The 23,550-nt window shown below is 49.4% G+C and overlaps 2 protein-coding genes across 3 annotated transcripts in view; both read left to right on the forward strand.

Moving 5' to 3' along the window:
- SLC8A1 (solute carrier family 8 member A1) overlaps positions 1-6,708 on the forward strand; it is a gene marked incomplete at its 3' end in the record, with an annotated part of 92,672 nt that extends 85,964 nt beyond the window's left edge. Inside the window, exons 4-8 of one of the 2 annotated variants that reach the window (XM_079532444.1) lie at positions 532-600; positions 1,392-1,522; positions 2,277-2,376; positions 4,379-4,654; positions 6,332-6,708. In XM_079532444.1, coding sequence (XP_079388570.1) covers positions 532-600; positions 1,392-1,522; positions 2,277-2,376; positions 4,379-4,654; positions 6,332-6,708 — 953 coding nt within the window. Of the gene's footprint in view, positions 1-64; positions 83-531; positions 601-1,391; positions 1,523-2,276; positions 2,377-4,378; positions 4,655-6,331 lie in introns of both variants that reach the window. The other variant, XM_079532445.1, reaches the window with a different exon arrangement.
- Positions 6,709-14,215: 7,507 nt separating this feature from the next.
- On the forward strand, positions 14,216-16,744 carry GINS1 (GINS complex subunit 1; the record flags this gene model as incomplete). Its single annotated transcript, XM_079550522.1, has 7 exons — positions 14,216-14,290; positions 14,372-14,436; positions 14,524-14,619; positions 14,824-14,914; positions 15,495-15,611; positions 16,336-16,410; positions 16,676-16,744. 7 exons carry the CDS (start codon positions 14,216-14,218, stop codon positions 16,742-16,744), a joined length of 588 nt encoding a protein of 195 aa, XP_079406648.1.
- Positions 16,745-23,550: the final 6,806 nt, after the last annotated feature.

Here is a 23,550-nt window from a genome sequence, read left to right on the forward strand (position 1 = left end):
CCTCTCTTTCTCTTTCTCTTTCTCTTTTTCTCTTTCTGTCTCTCTTGTTTTTGGTTTTGTCTAGGTGGCTTCACCATCACAGGTATGGATTTCTGCTTTCCCCCTGTCCCTCCCCCTTCCCTTTCTAATGGCTGTATGCTCATCCTGCTCTTTCCTCTTGGTTTCCTCTTTGCTTTTGTTCCACCCTGGAGGGAAACTCTGGAAGGGTAAGCAGGTGGTGAGGCCACCCTCGCTCACACCGCGTCCCCTCATAGCATACCCAGCCTGCTATGCATGAGGCCCTTGGCAGGACATGATGGTTGGGAAAAGGCCCAGCGGGCCGCAGAGCAGCCCCTCAGGAGCACTGTCAGTGATGCCTGAGGCTATAGCAAGGCTCTGGCCACAAGCAGCTCTCTGCAGGCAGTGGGGCAGCCGGGAGGGAGCCACGCTAACCCCGTTTGCAGTAGAACGTAGAGTTTACTAACAGCACAACATGGGTGTGCACAGGGCATGCAGTGCCTCCGACTGATCTCCTGTTGATCGCTCTGATAGGCAAACCTGTCTTCAGGAAGGTACAAGCTAGAGAGCATCCTCTTCCTTGCACCGTGGTCACCATCCGAGGTACCCAGGGGTCTAACACAGACTGATTGGTGTGTTTGTTTACTGACCCAGGCAGATTAACCCATTTCTTCAGCAAACCCGGCCCCCCTTGGACCATGATGGCCTTCTGATCGTCCCCAGGGTGGGCTGGCAGAGAGCAACGTGGGGGTCCGCACAGGGACAATGACAGAACGTCCCCTGCCTTGAGGCTGCAAAGATGTCAGCGAAGGTGCAGAGCAGCTTTGTGGCTTTTGCAGTGCTGTCACTGCCAGCTCTCTCACATCTGAGACCAGTCATGCCCTTGGAGAGGGCTCCTCACACAGTGCTAGCCCAGCTCTTCCCTCCAAACCCATGCTCTGCAACTGCCAGGCTGCTCTCCCTCAAGGTCAAGCCCTGCTCAGGAGGGTCTCATGCCCATCTCAGGCCTGGGGTTGCAGGTGGCTCTGTCTGGTTGCAGTGGGGTGATGGAAATGTGCTAATCATAGACCTGAAGGGCTGGGAATTGTAGCAGCGTTAGGGGCAATTTGTTCCCCCAAGCAACCCCATAGGAGAGGCAGCAGTCACCAGGCAATACACAATTCCTCCACCCAAAGGGCGAATTCAACTCTTCCTGAGGTTGGACAAGTTGCAAACCAATTTTGCTAGCATTTCCCAGCAAAACTGCCTTATCTATCGCTCCATGACCTCCTTCTTCTTGCCTGCTCTGTTGCTCATGTTCCCCCCAAAGGCTTCCCGACCACCAGCTGATGGGAAGCCAGCTCCAGGGAGTGGCCGTCTGGGCCTGGCTCACAGGCGGGCTCTTTGCTTTACAGAGGAGAACGAAGAGAAGCAGCCACTGACCAGCAAGGAGGAGGAAGAGCGTCGAATTGCAGAGATGGGGCGCCCCGTCCTGGGGGAGCACACCAAGCTTGAAGTCATCATTGAGGAATCCTATGAGTTCAAGGTACTGCTCACATCTCATGCCCTCATCCTTCATCTCCTCTGGCTTTTGGGTTTGCACAGCGTTGGCAAACACATGCTAATGGCATAACAGCAAAGCAGGGCAGCTCCTGACATCACTAGGGCTCAGACAGTCTGTGATCACCATTATACAAGCAAGCTGTTTTCAAATATAACCTTGCTATGACAGCCATGCTTTGCACTCTATTTACATTCAGTCTTGAGTGGTCCCTGGTTGTGGGACCATGGTTGAGTGCTCCCCCCGGATGTGGGACTCCCATGGCAAAGGGCTGATACCCTAAATGCAAGCAGTCATTGTGGCTCTGTGGTGAAGCCTTCCCAGGAGCATCTCCTGCCTTCTCCAGCAGCACTGAACTTCTCCTCCTGAGCAGCACGCACAGGCAGTATCTTTCTCAAGTTTCAGTTATTTACAGTTCTTTGAAGAAGCCCAGTAAAAAGTCCTCCCAAGGTGTTACGGACAACGTGAGCTGCAGCATCTCACTGCTATTTGCTGTTAAACCTCCACCAAGACCACTCAAACTCCCACTGTGAGCAGGTTCGAAAGGTCTTTATGAGTGGCAATAAGGGGAATTGCTGATGCTTACATTTGCTTTCACTGCAGGGGTACTTGATGTGAACTTAGCATCTGCTAAGCTTTATCCATAAACATACAGCTGTAAGCACCAGCACTGGTGGGTTTTAGTCCAGCATCTCCAGCCTCATGGCCCTGATTTTCTCTTCTGCATCTCCATTTGCAGAACACGGTGGACAAGCTCATTAAGAAGACAAACTTGGCCTTGGTGGTTGGCACAAACAGCTGGAGAGAGCAGTTTATTGAGGCTATTACTGTCAGCGCGGGTGAGTTTGGTCTGCGGCTCCAGGTGAATTACAGTCAACCTCAGTCATGTCTCAGATTGGCTGTAGCAGTAATATGGATCATAGTGGAGCAAGAGGAGGCAAAACAGGTGGTAGAGTTATTTACAGTGTCTGCATAAATAAGGCAGTTGATTAAACCCTTTAGTGAGATCACCCTGTCTGATGCATGGGAAACCTCCTGCAGTAAGTGTATTTGTTGTGCCCGGCAGAGAAACACCCAGGCTGCTACTGCATGGCAGAAGGGAAAAGTGACTTCAGTGAGAGAGCTTTGGGGTGCAAATGCTGTGTTTAAATTCAGAGTAGCACAGATGGTGCTGGTAGGAATTGGTACTGCTCCCTGCCCCTGGTGCTCCCTGCAGTGGGGTCTGTGCAAGGGCCAAGGTAACAGGCCTTGAAGACAGCCTCTGCATCCCCCTCTGATGGCCATAAATTTGCTCTTGATCCCCTGCATTCAGGACAGGAATGCTCTTCCAGCCAGCCATATTTATGGCTCTGCAACCCAGTACTTCCCCCAGTTCTGTGAAAGGTAGATCTTGTTTCAACAACTGGGGACATTATAACTCAGTGGCTGGATGTTACAGCCCTGGGTTCTGTGTCTGCAAGCATTAAGGCAAAATCAACCAGCTTAGATTAAAACACAGCGGAAGGCAATCTGAGCCCACCTGGATAATTTGGCTTTGAAAAGGGTGGGGAAACACATTTCCTACCTCGAGCTCTACTATACAGGGCAAACTCTGCGCAGCACAGATTAATTAAAAGTGATGGCTGTACCATTTACCCTTTGCATCTGAAAATGAGGACAGGACATCGTGCAGCAGCTATCCCCTCAAATTGCCATCCCTCTTTTTGTATCATAGTTATTCTTAGAGCCTCCAGCCAAGAGCTTCCTATTATTTCAGATACAGAATGAACATATCATGCAAGACAATCCTCGCTGCAGGTTTCATAGCTAATATGGTTAAAATAATCTATGCCAGAATCAATTATTTAATTGCATCCCATATTAAAGCAAAGATAATCACTGGTATTCGGATCTCATCTCTGTGACGCATGTAAAGGCTGCAGTTATGTGAAAGCCTCACCACTGTCGTGCCTTGAATATACAGCTACCATCAGTGCTAACAGAATGATTAATAGACATTTAATAAGTGTGGCATAATTTAGTGGAAATGACCCGTTCCCTGGCATCTGGGAAAAAGAAGTTTGTCCCTACATTTTTGCTAGGATTTAGCTCCTCAAGCAAAAACATCCTGGAATTGGTGAGCTGAGCTGCCTGGTCACTGCCCAGCCTTGCTCTGTGTTTTGATTCACCTCAGCAGGATTTGGCCAGCAATTCAAAAGAGAGCCATTATTCCTGCTTAACAAAATGACAGACAGATGTGGATGAGCATTATGACAGCAGCACTCATGTTCATTTTTCAGTCTGCTTTATCATCTCCCTAAAGATCTAGATCCACAGCAGTCTTGCTGCCAAGTAGCTTGGGAAAAGGATTAAAATACCTGCTGCAAAATTACAATGTCAGCATAGTACAGCGTATCCTGCCAGTAGCAGCTTTTGTGCAACAAGCAAAAAAATGCAGGCATAAGCTTCCCAGGCTGAAAAAATTCCCTATATCCACGACAATGCACAGGAATAGGTTATTCATATTAGCCAAAATAATAATACCATGCTCCTGATTTGCTACCGCTTCTGCCATGGTGAGTGCAATGTTTTAAAGCCAACGAACACATGATTTTCCATCAAGTTATTCTAGAGAAACCATGTTTACATGTTGGTCTTGAACTGCAAAAGTACTTTGAAGCCAAGCGATATGTGTGCAGTGTTGCCCACCCAGCAGGGTGCTGAGTAGGACTTTTCCCAGACTGGTCATTGCTTTATTATCTTTCCCCAATAGCTCCTTTGTCATGATATGTGGGGTTAATTGACGCCTACAAATCTGTCTTCCCCCAACATGGGTGAGTCTAAGCAGGTGTTTCTCTCCAGGGGAAGATGACGATGATGATGAATGTGGGGAGGAGAAGCTGCCCTCCTGCTTTGATTACGTGATGCACTTTCTGACCGTCTTCTGGAAGGTCCTTTTTGCCTTCGTGCCCCCAACAGACTACTGGAACGGCTGGGCCTGCTTCGTTGTCTCCATCCTCATGATTGGCATCCTGACAGCATTCATTGGTGACCTGGCGTCCCACTTTGGCTGCACCATCGGCTTGAAGGACTCCGTCACTGCAGTTGTGTTTGTGGCACTGGGGACATCAGTGCCAGGTAAGGACAACAGCAGAGTTTGTTGGAAAGATCCATCTCTGCCCAGTCTGGTCCGGGGTTTGGGTTGGGAAAGCCAGCGAAGTCCTCAGCTGTGTTCTGCAGGACCAGTGAGGGGCAATTGGAGATGTACATGGGAGTTGTTTTTCAGTCTCAGATGAGACAGGAGGATAAACCAAGATGTGATTTCACTCCTCTGGAAATACTTTCAAGGTCTTCCCACTTGCAAAGGCTGTGAAGCCTCTATTTCTTTGAATAGCCTCCATAGCATTGGCTCTCAGAGTGGGAAATCAGTCTTTTATTAAAATGCTGCCAGTGTTGACCATCGTGCACTTTTTTTGGAATGTCTGCTCCTTTGACATTCTCTCCCAGGTGAAACAGGTGCTTGCTTGCGCTACACAGTACAGGCGTTTCTGCATGGGATTCAGATTGATCAAGATGAGGCCACTGAGCCAAGGGGAGCTGCTGGAAATGCCTTTTGTAAAAGCTGTAGAAGGCCCTGTATGCACACATGTTCAAAGACATGTCTCTGATCACTTGGTCAGGTCATCCAGCTTCAGAAGACAGCAGAGACTGAGGACTGACCTGGGAGATATAAAAGATGAGTTTCTATTGCCATATACCACTGTGCTGACCAGACACAGTCTGGTTCCCGGAGAAGGGGCTGTAACTCTCCTGCTTCAGTCTCACCAGTCCTAGACTTCCAGTGATCAACACTTAAGTGCTCAGAGATCTTGAAACTGACCTAGCACTATCAAAGCCCAAAAGGGAATCAAAAGAACCGAAAGGAAGAGCAGATTTGGGCAAGGAAAGGAAAGAAGCAATTTATAGTCTTCTGGCACTAGTGCTACGTGTGAGTTTTGCAGGGCTGTTTCATAGCCTCAACATACAAAATCTCCCCTCTGTTTTTGTTGACAAAAGTTGGCATTTCGGGAAACAAGGGAAAGCGAGAAATTCTTTTTAGGATGTATTTGGCTTCTTGTTTGAATTAGCAGATGCTCACAGATGGTGCAGTGCTAAGTGGGCTCCTGGGTTTGCATGTAAAACCAGCACTTCCCTATGGAACATCACACTGGTCTACTGGACACGAAGTCTGCAGTGTAAGAGGCCAGTCAGGTTTATTACAGATCTTTTGCTGTTGGAGGTGGTGAAACAGCAAATGTGCACACATCTGCATGGCTTTTAGTCCCTGCTAAAGGGGTGAAAGATGAGCTCTTGATTACCAAAATGTTAGGCTCTGCACAAGGCTATGGAATTTAGTGAGGGAAAAGGCATTAGAGAGAAATCATTAAAGCAAACACAGAAATGCAAATACAAACATCAGCAGACCTGATGGATAGAGACAAACCATTGTGGCTCCCACAAAGCTCTTCCAACCAAGTCAGCCTGTCAGTGCATGTGGGCCGGAGGCCGATACACAGTGGTACTGGGAAGGGCTGCCTTAGCTTGAAGCACCATGGGGCATCTGAGGATCATACTGGGGGAGGTGCCCCATATTTCTGGAATTAGAGTTTTCCTTCCTGGGAATTTCTGGACCCTGACTGTCCTTCCTTGAGAACGCTTGTAGACAAGTCTGTATCCTTAACCAGATGCTTTGTGGCATCTGTCCCCAAGATACCCTCCACTAGCTCTCCCTACCTGTCTGTTTCCTGAGGGTTTCTCTCCACCTTCCCTTTGCAGACACGTTTGCCAGTAAAGTAGCAGCAACGCAGGACCAGTATGCGGACGCCTCCATTGGGAACGTCACCGGGAGCAATGCTGTGAACGTTTTCTTGGGCATCGGAGTGGCCTGGTCCATCGCGGCCATCTACCACGCAGCACATGGACAATCCTTTGAAGTCTCACCCGGCACTCTGGCCTTCTCCGTCACTCTCTTCACTATTTTTGCTTTCATCAGTGTGGGCGTGCTGCTCTACCGGAGGAGACCCGAAATTGGAGGTGAGCTAGGTGGGCCGCGGACTTCCAAGCTGCTCACATCCTCACTCTTTATCCTCCTCTGGCTCTTGTACATATTCTTCTCATCTCTGGAAGCCTACTGCCACATAAAAGGCTTCTAAAGGAACAATCAGAGATAGTAAATATATGTATATCTATATGTATCTATATAGAGCAATATATAGGTATAGATATAGATATAATGCTGTGTATAATGAACAGAGAAAGAATAAAAGAGATTTGCCATGTTCACACACCTGCTGATGGAAAGCAGCTTTGGAGAGTCCTATGAACTAGGCAGGACCCCAAAGTTGGCTGGACCCCTCCTCAGGGGTCCCTTCTTTGCAACTCTACCAGTGAGAGCAGCCAGCAGCCCCTGAGCCCTTTCCCATTGCTCCCACTGACTCCGGGAGGATGGATGCGAAGGCAACTGGGCGAGTCGGCACAGGGAAGGCCGATGGCTGGCTAGAAGTGGACACAGTGGGCAAGGAAAGGAGAGCAAGGGTCCCGACCTCCGACCATCCTCCGTCTGCCTTCGCCTCTTGGGAACATCTCCTCCGGCCCTATTGGAAAGAAGCGAGAGACCAGACTGAAGACAAGGGGAAATTGGGAGCCTCCTAAGGATAGAACACAACCATTTTCATCATTTGATTTATTTTTTTTTCATTTTTGACGTATGTACAATTAGCATTCCTCCCTTTCTCCCTGCTCCATTTTCCCCTTTCCCCATGTTCTCTGTGCTTTGGGGACGCAGCCACATGTCTGGTGTCCTGAGCTGAGGTCCCACCTCGTCCCTCCCTGGGCATGCTGTCATGGTACTAGTAACATTTGCATGAACAAAACGACCCCTACCTGTATATAACATCCTATAGTGATAGTCCTTCCAGCTGTGTGGGTTGAGCATTGCTGATATAAGTGTTTTCTTTTCACCAGGTTTTATTTATTATAGTTAGTGTAGTTTCTCTCATAGGTTTGGGTTTTTTGTTGTTGTTGTTGTTCTTTGGTTGTTTGTTTCCTCTTCACAGGGAGTGACAGGAGGGAAAGCTTTCCCCACTCCCTGTTCAGTACATGTGTCCCCAAGAAGCAAAAACAGCCACACGGACATAGGTTTTCTGTGTCCTTGGAGGCCAAGTGGCAGCCCTCGTTTCAGGACGTGTCCTTGGGGCTGCTCTTTCCCCACAGCCATTTGGAATAATTCAGCACAAGGGCTGTAAGGAGTTCTCCTCATGTGCCACATTGGGGCGTAGCTCTGGCACAGAGGTGAGGGGCTGGTGAGCAGGGTGACAGGGAGGAGGCAGAGCAAGAGACGTGTCTGGCACGTGCTCCTTCTGAAACCAATGGAAGGGGCACAACAGGGCCACTTCAGGATGCCCGCAGAGTCTGGGAGATGTCCCCTACCTGCGCTTCCCACCAGCCATACCAGTGGCCCAGACAGGCAAACCCTTCATGTGCATCCACTGGTGAGCTCCTCCAACCTGGCTGGAACGCACCTCTGCACCATAACCCTTGGGCTGGGGTATTTGTATCCGTTGTGAACAATCTGCAGGAACTTCAGTGAACCTGTTGTAAGAGTTTCTCCAGGAGTCTGAAGATTTTTTTTCCTTGTCAATCCTCTTCTCACTTTTGAAGGGTTATTGTGGTTTTCTTTTTGTTGTTTTTTTTTTTCGTTTGTTTGTTTGTTTTAAGGGAAGAATTGAACACAGATGCAGGTTGTTCAGGTGTGTGATTACCTTTATGTACAATGACTTCATTTTCATTTGTTTGCCTTCGTTGATTTTTCATTGTGTGTATTGCCCACCACTATAGGCAGTGATCCACTAATTGTGATGATCCTTATCAATGGTACACAATGCACAGACAAATAAAGTTTGCAATGATTCCTCATGGACCCAGTAGTGCTCCTGCATATTCTCTATGGAGAACCCTCCCCTTCCCCCTTGTTGTCTTCCTGTACGTGGCACCCACCTCTTATTTCTTCATCGCTTTGCCTTTGTTGTGTTTCTGCTGCCAACAAGGGCCCCCACGTGCCTGCTCCTGCCCCATGGGTGAGGATCAAACACTATCACTGAGCCTGGCCCTCCTAACCAAAAATCCAAGGCTGCTTTGTGTCACCCGATCTGCCCACAAGCACTCGGCATCCCCCAGGACGAGCACAGGTTGAGCATCAGCAGCATTAAGCCGAGCACAGTCTCTCACATCCACATGCTTTCCCTGGGCCCTGAACTATATGAGCAGAGCAGCTCTCCTGACCCAGTAATTACATCTCCGGAAAGGTGATGCTGGTGTTTCACTCTCATCATCCTTCGCTTCTCTGCCATGAACTGCACTCACTGAAGTAATTAACAAGTCAAATGGGACTTGTGCAGCGGCCTGTTTTAAGAGGCAGTAAATAACTGTTCTGCTCAAAGAGCCTTCCAGCGGGGATGATGGAGCACTGCTTGCTTAGGACACGGCCTAAATCACGCAGTTAACGCCAGCCTTGTTTATGCTATTACTCTGCCAGCCGCATGCTTTTGGCATCCTTAACGAGCTCGTGCAAAGCATGATGCCTCTCTGCCCTGCAAACCGCGCTCCTCGAGACACACAGGCTCCGGATGCCTCCAGTTTTGGGGGAGATTTTCTCCCTATGTTTTTCACTTCCTACAAGGACAAGAGGGCAGGGGAGGGCTGGAGACCCTTTCTGGTAGACACATGCCTCAACTATGCCAAGCAACTGGATGTGGTCTGTGAATTCAGTGTGCTATTTATTTTTGCTGCGTGCCAGGAGGAGAGGGCTGGAGCATGTGTGTTATTGTTAGGGTTATTTTTAAACGCTTGGGTATGAAGCAAGAGCAGCAGTACTGGGGGCTATGTGTGTGCCTGCGGAGGAGGGTCGGACACCTTACCAGCCCAAAAGTGCCGGTGTGCCGGTGTGCCAGAGGGAGAGAGAAGAAGAAAAGCTTCATGCTGGAGGGAATAATTCCGGGAGAAGCCTTTGCAGGATTTTTCCACAGGCTTTGGCACCTGCGCCCATCCCAGGCAGCACATTTGCAGAGCACCAGGAGCCTCCCCAGCTTCTCAAGATGCCCAACCACACACACAGGCACAGCTGCGGGAAAGCCTGTTTATCTTGTAAAAGCTCGACTTGTGCAGGAAAGCATCCAGAGGCCTCTGTATTCTTGCAAAATGCGCCGAGGGACAATAAATACAGCCAGATTCCTCACCTTTTAAGGACTTGAGACTTCCCTCTTTTGGAAGCGGAGGTGCCAAGCTCGTCACCAGCCCTGGCATGAAGGAGCGGGAATGCTGCTGACACAGGCGCTGCCAGCTGGATGTCTGGCATGGGGACAGGGGCAGCACCGCTATGTCCCTCCACTGCTGGAAACCCCATTGAGGGGCTGTCCCCAACCTGAATGCTGTGACTGTCAGCTGGATGCACCTGATGGCTGGGACACAGTGACAGCGATGCTCCCCAGCATCTTGGACGTGAGGCCAGGCAAGCGATGGCCACCGTGCATGTTTCCAGGTGGCAGTGGAGAAGGCGGGCACACCGAGCCCTTCCTGATTGCTTTTACTGTCGCTCCCTCAGGGGGTGTTGGAAGTTCCAATGTTTCTGCTGAATTTCCACGTCTTCATGGCCCACACATGCTGTTGTTCCCCACCTGAGCATGTCAGAGCAAACTGAACACTGTAACTGGGGGCTCAAGGTCCACTTCACCTCTTTCAGATCAAAAAAGCGCCTGTTCTCAGCACTAAATGTTCTAAAAAACCCACTGGCTCCACATCACAGTGGGCAGAGCTCAATCAAGGCCCAGTCCTGCTGCGTGGTGATAGCATGAGGTTGAGACAATGTCTTTGCTGGGAGACCTCCAGCTGCAGCAACTTCAGTACTGACCGAGCCTTACTGCTCCTGGACCCTCACAGGACACGGGGGACACTCACAGGGCTCTCCCTTGGCCTCTCTATAGAGGCTGGATTTATTTCCTCTTTTATGCCCAAATCAAAGCCTGTCCCAGGCCGGTCTGGGGGTAAAACCAGCTTTCATAGACTGCTGGCTCTGTGGTGGTCTGGTCTTGCTGAGCAGTGAGAGCTGCCCTGAGCAAAAAGACAAGCCAGCACCTCCCATATCCTCACCTATCTGTTCCACGTGGCTTCCCTCTCCTTCCCAAGTCAATGTGTATTTGTTCCCCAATGGCCACCCTCGTCACAAGGCTCCTCCAGCTCCTGCCCTGCACAGAGCACTGAGCCCATGGTGCCTCACGGCAGGAGGCTGGGCTCTGCTGATAACCCGGATCTTCAGGCTTCCCAAGGAGGCCGCAGCTCAGCAGCATGGCCAGATGGGACTTTTTGCAGACTGAGAGAAGATAGCGGGGAGCCCTCCTCCGAGCTCCAGCCTGACGCTGGGACAAACAGCCAGATGATGGTAGAGCCACCTCAGGAGCAGAGCTCTTGCAGCCTCATCGGAGGCTTCCATCAGCGAGGCAGAACCTCACTGGGGCAGGAGGGAGAGCCCAACAGCACTGCTCAGCCCTCCGAGCCCCAGTGGGCGCACCATGCCGGGCAGCCCCCAGCTCAAGCCTCTCCATCTCTTCTCTCGCGCGGTTCCTTGTCAGCTCACACGATGCAGCTACACTATTTGAAAAGCCATACTCTTTGTTGGTACGACTCTTTTCGGACTGTTGATTTATATATATTTGTTGATAAAAGAGGTCATCTTGGGAGACGCTCGTAGTCTACTGGGGAACAATCACCCAGTGCTGTATATTCTGTACATGCTGTATAAACAAAGCAAAGTATTTAAGCCTAAATGTTTGCGGGGTGAGGGGAGGCCAGCCACCGGACAACCTGGCATCCCTTGGGGTGACTGTGGACATGGGGACGGGACCTGGCCCAAAAATGGGGCAGTGCACCCGGAGATGCGAGGCCACATCCGAAGCCATGGTGACGCCGCACATCCCGTCCCCACCGAAGGCTGACTGTCCCACACATGGCCATAGAGCCACCCTGTGCTTTCTGTGTCGTTTGAAACCATCAGAGACAGTCGTGGCAGCCTCGAGAAATTGTGCTGAGCTCATCTATTTTTATATCTGTGGTGTTTCCCAGTTCATAGAGAGTAGTGAACAAGTACCCCTATAGCTGAAAGTGACATGTTCAAAATAAACATACGACTGCGGAAATTATTTGTAATAATAATTTATTTGAAATATTCTGCCAAAGATAGCTCTCTTAATGGTCTGTAAGCGTCGTTTCTCTCTCTTTGCTCTGAATGTCATTGTGAAAGCACCTTTCTCCCTGCTCTCTTGGGAAGACTTGCTTTTATTTTGGTATATATATAAGGGCAACAAAAAAGACCCATGTTTTGGTTTTTTGTTTTTTTCCTTTTTAACCAGAGCCGTATGTAGAGGAGCAGAGGGACACAGGGAGGCACAGGGAGATGTAGGATGACTTCTTACCATTTGGGTCATGGATGGGACACAGCAGAGGGGAGGAGATGTGGGCATGTGCCCCCTCCACAGTTTGAGCACCTGTGGGATGAGCTGGGCCCCCCAAACCACCCCCGAGGGATCACGCTCATATGGCTTTGCAGCTCCATCTGCAATGCCTCAAGTCAGGGCCGGGCCTGGTGGGTGTGAGGTTAACCAGGGGTGAAGCTGCCCAGATCCGTCTGCTCTGAAATTAGAGATTTCTTTATTTTGTTGGGAAAACAAAAACAAAAACAAAAACAAAACAAGAGTCTTATTATCCTTCCTCAGAGTTTCTGCTCGAAAGAGCTTTTTAATGCTAGAAAATCACCTCCCATCGTCGTCTGCGATCCTTACACTTGTTGCACCAGGAACTCGTCCTTATCTGTACCCATCAGACCCCACCTTACCAGAGATACGTATGGCAGAGGGGTTGGGTTGGATGGGTCACTGGGTCGGGTGGTTTGTTTTTTGCTTCTGAGCAGAGTCATAAAACTTCTTGATGGTAAAAAGCCAGAGATTGGTGACAAAGGAATGGGTCGGGATCAGCTCCTCATGCACTTGTAGTGGAGAGGAGGCAGCAGTGTGAGGTGCAGGGGGTGAAGCAGGGATGTGGGGTGTGTGGGATGGAGCCCCCGGCAGCATCTGCAACCGTGGCATGATGGGGATGGGCAGCAGCTGGGAGAAGAACTGGGTTTCTGATCACTGTGCATTTTGTTAATTAGGGAATTCAAATAGTTTTATTTTTACCAAAAAAAAAAAAAAAAAAAAAAAAAAAAAAAAAAAGCCAACAAACAGATAATCTTTATTCCGGTAAAGACAACTGTTGACTTGAGATATATATATATATATAAATATATATATATATACATATAAAGCATATATATATATGTTATCTGAATGGTTTATATGCTACATAACATGGAAACGTTGCGAGGTGTGTCATCCCAATGTATAAAATAAATGACTTTCCCTGCATGCTGCCTGGGTATGTTGTGACTTGAATTAAGAATTGCCTTATCCAGAGGTTGTATGTTACCCACCTGGGGAATGGCCTGGCACTGTCCATCACATCACACGTGTATTGGTGCTGTGTTGTGTCCGGTTCCAACAAGCTGTCTGTCACCTGTGTGCTTTGTGGGAGAGCTTTATCTTGTTAAACCCGTGCTATGTAAACCTCTCATTGCCTGAAGTAGCCCAGAGTTGTACAAATCAGTGTCTTCAGCCGTTTTCCTAATTTTATCACATTTCCTAACACAAAATATAGATGTTTGTAAATTCTTCATTCATTTTGTCTATCTCTATGTTTTCTAATCTGGCAAAGAGCTGCCCCCAAACGACCACCCCTGCTCATGGCTGCTGTACCCAGTGGCTCCCTGCAGCTGGAACTGGGGATGGATGGAACTGAGGATGGGTCAAACTGGGGACCGATGGAACTGGGGATGTGGAAGTGGAGAAGGATGCTGATCACTGCGATCCTTCCCAGCTCAGCAGGACGGGCTCCTGAAGCACCAGCACTGCCTGTGTGTGCCAATGGTGCCAACGTAGAGACCCATGAAACCGGAGAGATGCAGTTCTGGCAGTGAATGCCCACAGCAGGACAGGGCTGGGTGCCCGGCCTCGGGCTGCCAGATGTCCTACCCACCTGCAGGAGCCCCCCACTTCCTCACCCCCATTGACTTGGGTTTGGGCAGCACCTGGGGATGGGATGGGGACCAAAGGCAGCGGGAGCAGAGTGGGCTGGGGGAGAGGCCAGCCTCGGGAAGGCCATACAGAAGAGCAGTGAAAACAGGTTCACCTTTATATTCTAAACATTATATTGCTAACCGCATTTGGTCCAATTTTAAACGCTGACTGCATTTGTTCCAATGATAAAGTGCATTTAAAAGTGCAATTTAAAAACTCAATTCAAAAACGCATGTCAAAAAGTCAATTCAAAATGACTGTTTTATACATATATATATAATATATATATATACATATATATATATATATACACACACCTTTATTTATTTAATTGCCTCTTTTCACCGCACCTCCCCGCACATTCCCACTCCCAGCGTCGAACGCCCGCCCCTTCCCGCCCCGCAGCCCCGTTCCCGGGAGCCGCGGCCTCCCTCCTGGCCCCGCCCCTCGGCTCCCATTGGCTGCGGGGCGGCCAAGTTTCCCGCGCGCGCGGCACGGCAGCATGGCGGGGGAGCGGGCGGTCGGGCTTGTGCGGGAGCTGCAGAGCGCTGCGGGCGGGCGGCTGCCGCCCTTCCGGGTGAGTGCGGTGGGAGCGGGGCGAGGGGCGAGCCGAGAGCCGAGGGCGGCCCGTCCTCACCGGGCTTCTGCGGTGCTGCAGGCGGAGGAGCTGCGGCAGGTGCTGGAGGAGATGCGGACGCTGTACGAGCGGAACCAGGCGGATGTGTGAGTGCCGCGGTGGGAGCTGAATGGGGAGGGCGGGGCCGCGGAGCTCTGTAACGCCGCCCTGTAACCGGGCTCCTCATCCGCCAGGTCTGAAGCGAAGTCGGGCCGAACGGATCTGATTTTCCTCATCCGGTTTCGGCACTGCTGCCTCCTCCGCAACCAGCGCTGCATCGTGGCTTACCTGTGAGTGCTGCGTGCTGGGGCCCCGGCCTGCAGCGTCCCCGGCTTTCTCCTCTGTTCGAGAAGTTCGAACTAATGAACGGGTCAAAAACGGCATCCTTCAAAGGAAGGAGGGAGCCCTAAGCAGAGCTCTTGCCCAGTGCTGCGAGGGCAAACAGGCGCTGCATCAGCAAAGATGCCGTGTTTGCCACTCGTGTCCCCCCCCAGGTACGACCGGCTGCTACGGATCCGGGCGCTCCGGTGGGAGTATGGAAGCATTCTGCCCAATGCCATCCAGTTCCACATGGCAGCCGAGGAAGTGAGTCAGCCTGCTTTTCAACTGTTACCCTATTTCCCTCTCAGTATTCCCTCACTCCTCCCAAATGATTTAGTACAGTCAGAACAGCATTACGTCTTTTTCCTTTACTATAAACTTGAGACACCTGATGCGCCTTACTGTAAATACCAGTTTGTTTCTTTATGCCTGAAGGATGCAATCCCAAATGCATGATAAGTACCAGTGATGCATGACCACTTCAAGGATCATCGCCTTCATCAGATCAGACTCACAGCCCACAGAACTTTGTTCATAGAAGCGTAAAGGTTGGGAAGACCAGTAAGGTTATCTGGTCTGACCATCCTAGTCTCCTCATGCTGCTTTCAAATGCTGTCAGTCAAATGCTAGACTGAAGCACAGAGCTGCTGGTCAGCATGTTTGCTAGCCCAAATCCAGACTGCCCTGTGCCCAGAATAGATTTTATTTTTTTCCCCCTTTAGAAGAACTCGTACGCAAAGGAGAGCTGTGACAGCACAAACCAACCAGGTGTCATCCATCAGGAACATGTCCTTCAGCATGAGCTGTGTGGCTCTGCCTGAGGGACTGCTGTTGGCATCTGCAGGTGGAATGGTTCAATCGGTACAAGAAATCCCTGGCTACCTACATGAGGTCAGTGGGAGGAGAGGAGGGACTGGACCTTACACAGGACATAAAGCCTCCTAAAAGCCTGTACATTGAAGTAAGTGCACGAGTGCTGGCTGCTGCCTGTGAACAAAGTATGCTGACAAATGCATGACTAGTCTGCAGGAAATGTGTGTAGTAGTGGTGAGTGGTCTGAATGGCAGTGAAAAGTTCTTGCAGCCTGTAGTTTGTAGCAATTTAATTCTTCTAAAGACCTCTTCAGATCAATTAGAAACCTTGTTGTCACTTAAGCATTGTTAACTAGGTGTTGGTGCTTTCTTGTCATTGTTTAATAGATTTTCACAGATCAGACTATAAATCATTTTATGCCATTGATACAACAAAGCAAAAGCAAGTGGAAAATGATTTCGGAGTCAGTAGCTGAAGTGCTGTGTTCTCTTAGAAAGAAAACATACAGTCAACCAGCCTGCTCTTTATAACTGTTTCACTGCTAACAGACTGACATTTCCTGCTACATGTGTGAGGAGGCTCTAGAAATGCTGCTGTTGTGCAGTGCTACTCTTTCCCTCGTCTCTGGAGTGCCTGCTCTGCCCACTGTGCTTCATCTTGCAGGCAGAGGCATGAAGAGTACATCAGGTAGGGCCCTCAGACTATGGGGTCCATCTGGTTTTATATTTTCAAGTCAGGGCTGTGTGAGGTGGGTAGGAATATGTCCACGCTTCAGAGACATGCTCCATAACTCTTGCGTCTCTTGCAGTGATGTCTGATGTTTTCTGTGGGAGGTGTGCTGCTGCAGACACAGCTACCCTTCTGCTTCACAGGTGCGGTGTTTGAGAGACTATGGAGAATTTGAGATCGATGATGGCACCACTGTCCTGTTGAAGAAGAACAGCCAGGTACCTGTGACATGAAAACAAGGTTTAAATCCTCTCCTGTTCCTTTCCTTCCCTTCCACTCTTGTGACATAGCCCTGCCCATCCCAGCTTCACAGCATGTCACAGTTCTCCCATGTGTGGCTCCCTTGTGTGTGCTGCAAGCTGTCTGCATGCACCAGGACTGCACTTCACCCCTGCCTGATCTGTGATGTAGCAGAATTGGCTATGTAATAACAAATCCAGTCTGCCTGTATTTCAGGGAAAATCTGTCTGTGTTTCTGTGCAGCACTTCTTGCCCCGCTGGAAATGTGAGCAGTTAATCAGACAAGGAATCCTGGAGCACATTCTGTCATAAGCGTGCAGGACAGGAGCCTTTGCTTGGTGGTCTGTGCAGGACTTCAGCCACCTCAGTATTTTAGAGCACCCTACAACTCCTCATAACAGCCTGACACAAAGATCATCTCCAAGCTTGTAAGCAAACCATATTGGCCAGCACTTTGTGACCAAAGGGTGCGTAGCAGTAACACAGTAAGCCCGAGAGTCCTGCAGTGGGTGGAGGGTGTCTTGTAAGCACCACAGCTACAAGCAGGGTTTGTGAATGCAGTTTTGCTTGGAGCAGTTCTTTGTGCCTTGGAAAATAAGAGACTGACCAGCTGGGAGAGTTCCACAGCTGCCAAATAAAAAACTGCTTCAGCTTTCAATGTTAATAGCTCTTCGAGAGTCTATGTTATGTTCTTTACAGCTCTCTGACCTGGCTCTTTTGTTCAACCCAGACTGACTGTGCAGAGTGATGCTTAGGAGGTCATTAGGTGTCTCAGTGAACTTCAACCATCAGGTCAGCTCCAAGAGTTTCTTTCTGGGGCTAGATGTGGAGCTGCTCACCTTCGATAGTTGCTGAGAGATAATACTTCTAAAAGCATAAGCTCTAGGTAAGACCACAGGCTTTCCTGGCCTGATGTCCATCTGACAAGCAAAAAAAGCAGTAGCTTAAGGAAGAATGCAAGCAGAGAAGTGCCCAAGCAGTTTTTTCACTGCTGCTCCCAGCCTAAGCTAGGGGTAGCTCAGAGGTGTTCCCTGCTTTGTTTTGCCACCCTGTGTGAGCTTTCATCTTTACCAGCTTCTCCAATAGCCCTACTCTTTAGGGCTGCCCCAAGACAAGAGAAGTCTCTGCCATCTTCCGCAACAGAAAAATCACCCATAGACCTGAGGCCTTCTCAGTCAGCTCTCTCCTGGTGTTGTCCCTGTCCTGTCCCTTATAGAAGCAGGGCTGGAGAACATCGCAGCACTGCCAGGCTAGGAGTTAAGAGCCAATTTATCCACCCTTATTTTCATTCCAACGACAGGTTGATCTATGTTGAAGCCCTTTTGCCTATGTTGACTGTCAGGCTCTGTGTCACCACTCTGCAGTCAGGCTTGTTTAGTCTTTCTGCTGTAGCAGTCACCACAGTCCCTTGAGAATCACAAGTCCTTTCACAGCCTGGCAGAGAGCAAGGCAGGGTGTAATGATGTACAGAGGGTAATACCCTGGGCTGATCAATATATCTGTTATCTGCTCATGTGAATGCTTGGCTTTGTGGCATCTTAGAAAGCTTGCCAGTGAAGGCTTAACAAGGAAGGTGAAATGCTGTGCTTTACTTACCATGCTTCCTGCTCTCCCTGAGAATGTGCAATAAGGACAGCTTGCTGAAGTATGGTGGTGCACAGGGGACACCAGCCCTGCCCCAAGCTTTGGAGATTGAAATCTGAAGAGGACTCTTCCCTCAGATGCTCTGATCTGCTTATGGCAGAGGCAACAACCCACCAGCAGGTTAGTTTGGATCCTAGGCTCAGGTTTTGGGAAACTTCAGGTTCAGAGTCTCCTAGAGGAACTGTAGGGAAGGAGGGGAAGAAAAAAAAAAAAAAAAGTTCAGCAATAGTTGCAGGAGACACCTGAAATTCAGAGGAGGCTGGAGATGGCAGGAAGTACTGATACCACAATGCAGAATACAGCTTTCTACTCGGAGTACACCAGATGCAGAAACCTGCAGCCCCCTCTGCCCTGGCTTTCCAGATGCAGGCAGCTCCTGGGGAATGGCAGCTGCTGGGGAATGGCTGAGACAACAGCACATGCTGCCATTGGGACTGGCACCAAAGATGGTGTTTATAACAAGAAAATTAAGCTACCCACTGGACTAGTTTCATTGAAGGAATAGCATCTCTATTTTCTACTTTCTACGCAGGGAAATCCTGGCAAGATCAGAGAGAACAAAGCTGATTACTCAGCCACATTTCTCCTTTCATACCTGACAAACCTCAGCCAGGCTCAGGAGCAAGGCTGCCATAGCAGTGCTCCATCATGCACTCAGAGATGCTGGTGTGATTTTTTCAATGAGCTTCTTCAAGGCCAAGGCCTGCTCCTCCAGCATGTGGTTCTTCTTCTCAGCGTTCATCTGCTTCAGTTCAGCTGCCTGCAGGGCCATTGCAAACCCTCTGTTTTCTTCACGGAGATCTTTAATCAGCAGTTTGTTCCTGCACAGTTGAGCCTGCGGTACAGACAGGAGGCTTAAGGTTCAGTGTCCCTCCACGGAAGTCCCAGCCCAGCAGAGACAAGTGGCACCAGCACCTCCTGCACTCACCTGTGCATCCTTGAGGCGAGCTGCCCCATCTGCAAGCGCAGCTTCAGCACTCCTTAGGTCACACTGCGACTCCTCTGCCTGCTCCACAGCTGCCTGCAACAGGCGCTCATGTTCTTTCTTCAGCACGAAACAAAATCCTGATGTTATGTTGGGCTGTCCCAGGTAATGTATACATCCCACCAGGTCCCAGCACTCTCCCTGAAGTGTGAATGGGGGAGCAGTGGAGGTGTTGCAAGATGCAAAGAGCTTGGTGGGAAGTGCTTAAGACCAGCACCACCTTCCCTAGTTCAGCACCAGTCTGTTTTTTAAAACCCAACACCTTGTTTTCTTGGTGCCCTACATTTAAAGCCAGCCTGCTTTGTGCATGTCCACGTAGAGGGCTCAAGCTTTCTCTCCACAGCCTAAGCCAACACAAAGTGTCTCCCTAAATGGTTCCTGCCCTCTAGGCACAAGGTATCTGGTCTGAGGTAGATGAATAGAAGTGGAGTGTACTCCTGATCAAGCACAGTTTGGTGACAAGATTCATAAGGAATGAAAACTGCAGCTGGAACTTGAAAATCAATTGCATTTTTCAGGTACAGAATTTTCCATCCAATCCTCTGGTGCCCTTGACCACAGCTCCATTCCAGGCTGGTAGTGCTCCCTCTCTGGTACCCTTGAGGGAACTTTTGCAGCTCCCTGCTTACCTGGGTCCTGACCAGCTGTCTGCACGCCTGCTCAGCCTGCTGCTGGAGGTTTGCCTGGAGCTGCTGAACCTTGCACTGTTCCTCTTTCAAGCTGGCTTGCAGCTGTTCAAACTGTTTCCTTGGCACCGCATTGTTCAGCTGTGCCTTGGCCTGCTGCAGCTGCAGTGCATGCTGAGTCTGAGCCAGACTCAAGCTTGCTTTGGCTTCAAAGAGCTGCAACAGAGAAAGGTTGCCAGTTACAGCATTGTGCCAGCACTAGGACAGGTTGAAGGTGTGCTGCACATAAAAGGAGGGGCTAAGCAGCACACTCAGCCTCCACCCTAGGTCTCATGTCATCATGGCCACAGCAGACCAGTAGAATCTTGACAGGTAGGCTTAACAGGCAGCCTGCAAAGCCACGGATTGACAGTGCTGGGAGCTGCAGAAGGGTGACTCCTTTGTAGCTCTCAAAGAGGACAGTCTTTTCTGTCTGGGGAAGGTGTTCAATACAGCCCTAAGTGGGGAAACACCAACATCACAGGGACCACCCAGCTGCATGCTACCTTGTCAATGACCAAACAGCACCTACTTCCTCTTGCGATGCCTCAAGCTGTTGCCGGAGCAGCTCCATCTCTGACCGACACGCTGCATGCTGCTGGCAGTGCTCCGGCCTCATGGCCATCTCCACTCCTTGTACTTGCTTGACTTCCATGAGCCTCTGGTTCTGCAGCTGGGTGGACCCAGTGCTGGCGCTGCAGCCGACTTCATGCTCCAGGATCTTATGGCTCAGCTTCCTCACCTTGATGTTTGTCTGGGACACCTCCACATTGCTCTTTCCACTCTGTAAATAAAATAAAAACACACACAAAGGTTTGGAGTGGGAATACTAGCAGAAACTGCTGGGTCCCTACATAGGAACACTGCTGTCACCACAGGACCTTGCGTGCACCCAGAACTCATTTTCCAACCTGAACCAAGCCCCGAAGCCATGAACAGCCTCATGCTTAGGAAAACCTACACAGATTACAACCCTGGAAGAGGTTGATCGGGAAGGAAGAGAGGGGGTCCTAAGGTCTGACCGTAGAGCCATGTAACAGAAATATTAAGATTGGCATCAGTGCAGTATGAGTGGACTATCATAATAGAAGAAGGGCTACAAATGCAACCTCCATCAACACCAAAGGGCACCATCCCCTTGACGTTCCTGGGACATCACACTCTCAGCAGCAATGCTGAGCAAGGTGCAGTTTCCGTGGTTAATGTGTCAGCAGGAAGCCTGCATCTACCAGCATACATCTCACGGCCCCCTCATTCCTGTTAGCTTCTCAGGAAAAGAAGGTAACAAACATAGCTTTCTTCAAATGGAGGAAAAGTGTGCAGTTTACCTGGGCCTAAGGCTTATGGAAGCTGACTCAGCAAGGGTCAGGAAAGGACCACCCAGTTGCAGATGATGGTTCTGTAGTGGAAATGCTAAGTCAGGGCTTGAAGCAGTGACTGAGCACCTGGTGGGAAGGCAGGACCACCCCCAGCGGAGCTCAGGTGCATGCAATACTCCTGAGTGACTGAAAGAGATGGAGCCAGGATCCACCCCTTCCCAGACCTCATTTAAGGGCCAGCAGTGAAAGTAAAGTGACCATGCTGGAGATCTCTGCCTGCTGGAAGCCTTCTAAAGGTTAGAAAATTTTTCTTCCTTCATTTCTGCATCCATGGCTGCTGCATTTGGACTTGGTCTCTTTTACTGCAGCCTAGGATTGTGCCACCTTGCTATTATTGCAGTTATTATAACTTTCCATCACGTTATAGCATTACACCATTACAGACCCAAACAGTGAAGATATTTCCAGAGAAGTTGCTGTTATTAGCCAGGAAGAGTCCCAGAAAAAGGGTGAGTACTTGAAAACCTGCTATCCTGAATCACATGAGTATTCTGACCAAGCCTTTTGCACACACTTGTTCACAGGCTTGGGAGCGTGAGTGTTTGAGACTGGGATTGAGTAGAAACTCAGGGAATGAGAGCAAGTGCTTAAAACTAATCTTTTTAGAGATGTATTAAGTACCACCTTTCTCTTCTGCAAAGACTTTCACAGGCTTTTGTCACGTATCTTTTCCCTCCTTGATAGTTATAAAACAAAGCAGTTTCTTCCAAGTAAGATTAGATTCGGTTGCTTGAGATAAGACATTTGCATCCTCCCCTATAAGACCATGCAGTTTTTGTCCTCTTAAACCCCACATCCAAGAATCTGTCAGTTATTGTTAATGGCTTCTTACCGACTTCTTCAACTTTACTGCTACAGCCAGTTTTTCTACCTTCTCTCTGCTCAACTTGCTCATGTGTTTCCTGTCAGGTAGAGGGATATGATTAGCTTCATAACAGAAAGCAGCAAACACAACCTCTGTTTTGCGGACCTACGCAGCTGATCTCAGTCTGGAAAAGGAGACAAACCAGGCCAAAACAGACATGGTCCTGAATTGATTCCAGAGTGGGTGTTTCAGCTCAGGGCAGAGAGGTGGGGACACCTGAAGTCCTATAACAGTGTTAGAGACCAAAAATTCAGAGTATGAAGTACAGTGGGGAAGCCTGGCTCCCTGGTTTATGGTTGAGCAAGTGTGTGGGAACTGCTGAGTCACAGCCTGAACCTCTGATTGATCACCTGAGGAGAGCCATGAGTCAGCCAGAGGAGCACAGGTGAAGGCAATTCTCCTGCCCTGCTGGAAGGGGTGGAGCCTGGCTGCACCTCTTCTAGACCTATTTAAGAGCTGGCTGCCAGTGGGGAAGGATCTCTTCTGGAGATCTGCTCTCTGGAGTTTTGTAAGTGAGCCCAGGATAGGGGTAAGCTTTCTATCTTCTTTTTGTTGTTGTAATCTGTTCTGCCTAACTCTCTTGTTTATTTTGTAACTATAACATCTTAATATTCATTGATTATACACTTGGCGAGCCAGGCAGGCCAAATTTACATCATGTCTTTTCTTTGGAATTTCTATAAATGGGTCAAGGGGGAGAACAATACCCCTCTAGAGAAAATGATTCCAGGGCAGATCCCAGGATGTGTGGGATCTCCCTGTTATAAACTAGCGGTTATCATTGAAAAATGGGGTCCCTTACGCATTATGGCAATATCTCCCCATATCACATGGCAGATTACTTTCAGGGACTTAACAAGGATGTACTGATCACTAAAGAAGGACAATTGGCTGCCTCCACAGTGGCATGGCCACTATTAAAATTGGGGGTTGGGCGTCTCCCACCCCGGGAGTACAAGATGTCTATTGCCCCAGTCCAAGAATACATCCTGGGCATCGATATTCTATGGGGTCTGGCTCTCCAGATAACCGTGGGAGAGTTCAGACTTGGACAGAGATGTATCAGTGTCTGGGCAGTGCAGGCAGTATTAAGAGGCCATGCAAAACATGGGCCTGTTTGCCTGCTGAAACCACGCCGCGTTACTAACGTGAGACAGTACAGGCTCCCGGGTGGGCGAGATGAAATATTGAGACCTGCACACAGCCCATACAACTCCCCCCTATGGCCAGTGCAAAAGTCAGATGGCACGTGGAGAATGACAGTGGATTACAGGGCGACCAGTGGGGAAGGATCTCTTCTGGAGATCCACTCTGCTGGAGTTTTGAAAGTGAGCACAGGATACAGGTAGGATTTCTATCTACTCTCTTTTTGTTATCATAATCTGCTTTGTCTAACTCTCTTGTTTATTTTGTAATTATGACACCTTAATATTCATTGATTACGCAGCAACAGACACCAGTATCTTTCTCAAGCTTACAAAGGCAGCAGTTGGCCACCGATAAAAATGTTTGTGTAAACAAGAATCTCACGCTTTCCACACTTGGCACATCTCTGCCCCCAGTGTCTTCTCCAAATGCAG

This window comes from Tetrao urogallus, assembly GCF_951394365.1.
Source record: "Tetrao urogallus genome assembly, chromosome: 2".
Classification (NCBI taxonomy): Eukaryota; Metazoa; Chordata; class Aves; order Galliformes; family Phasianidae; genus Tetrao; species Tetrao urogallus.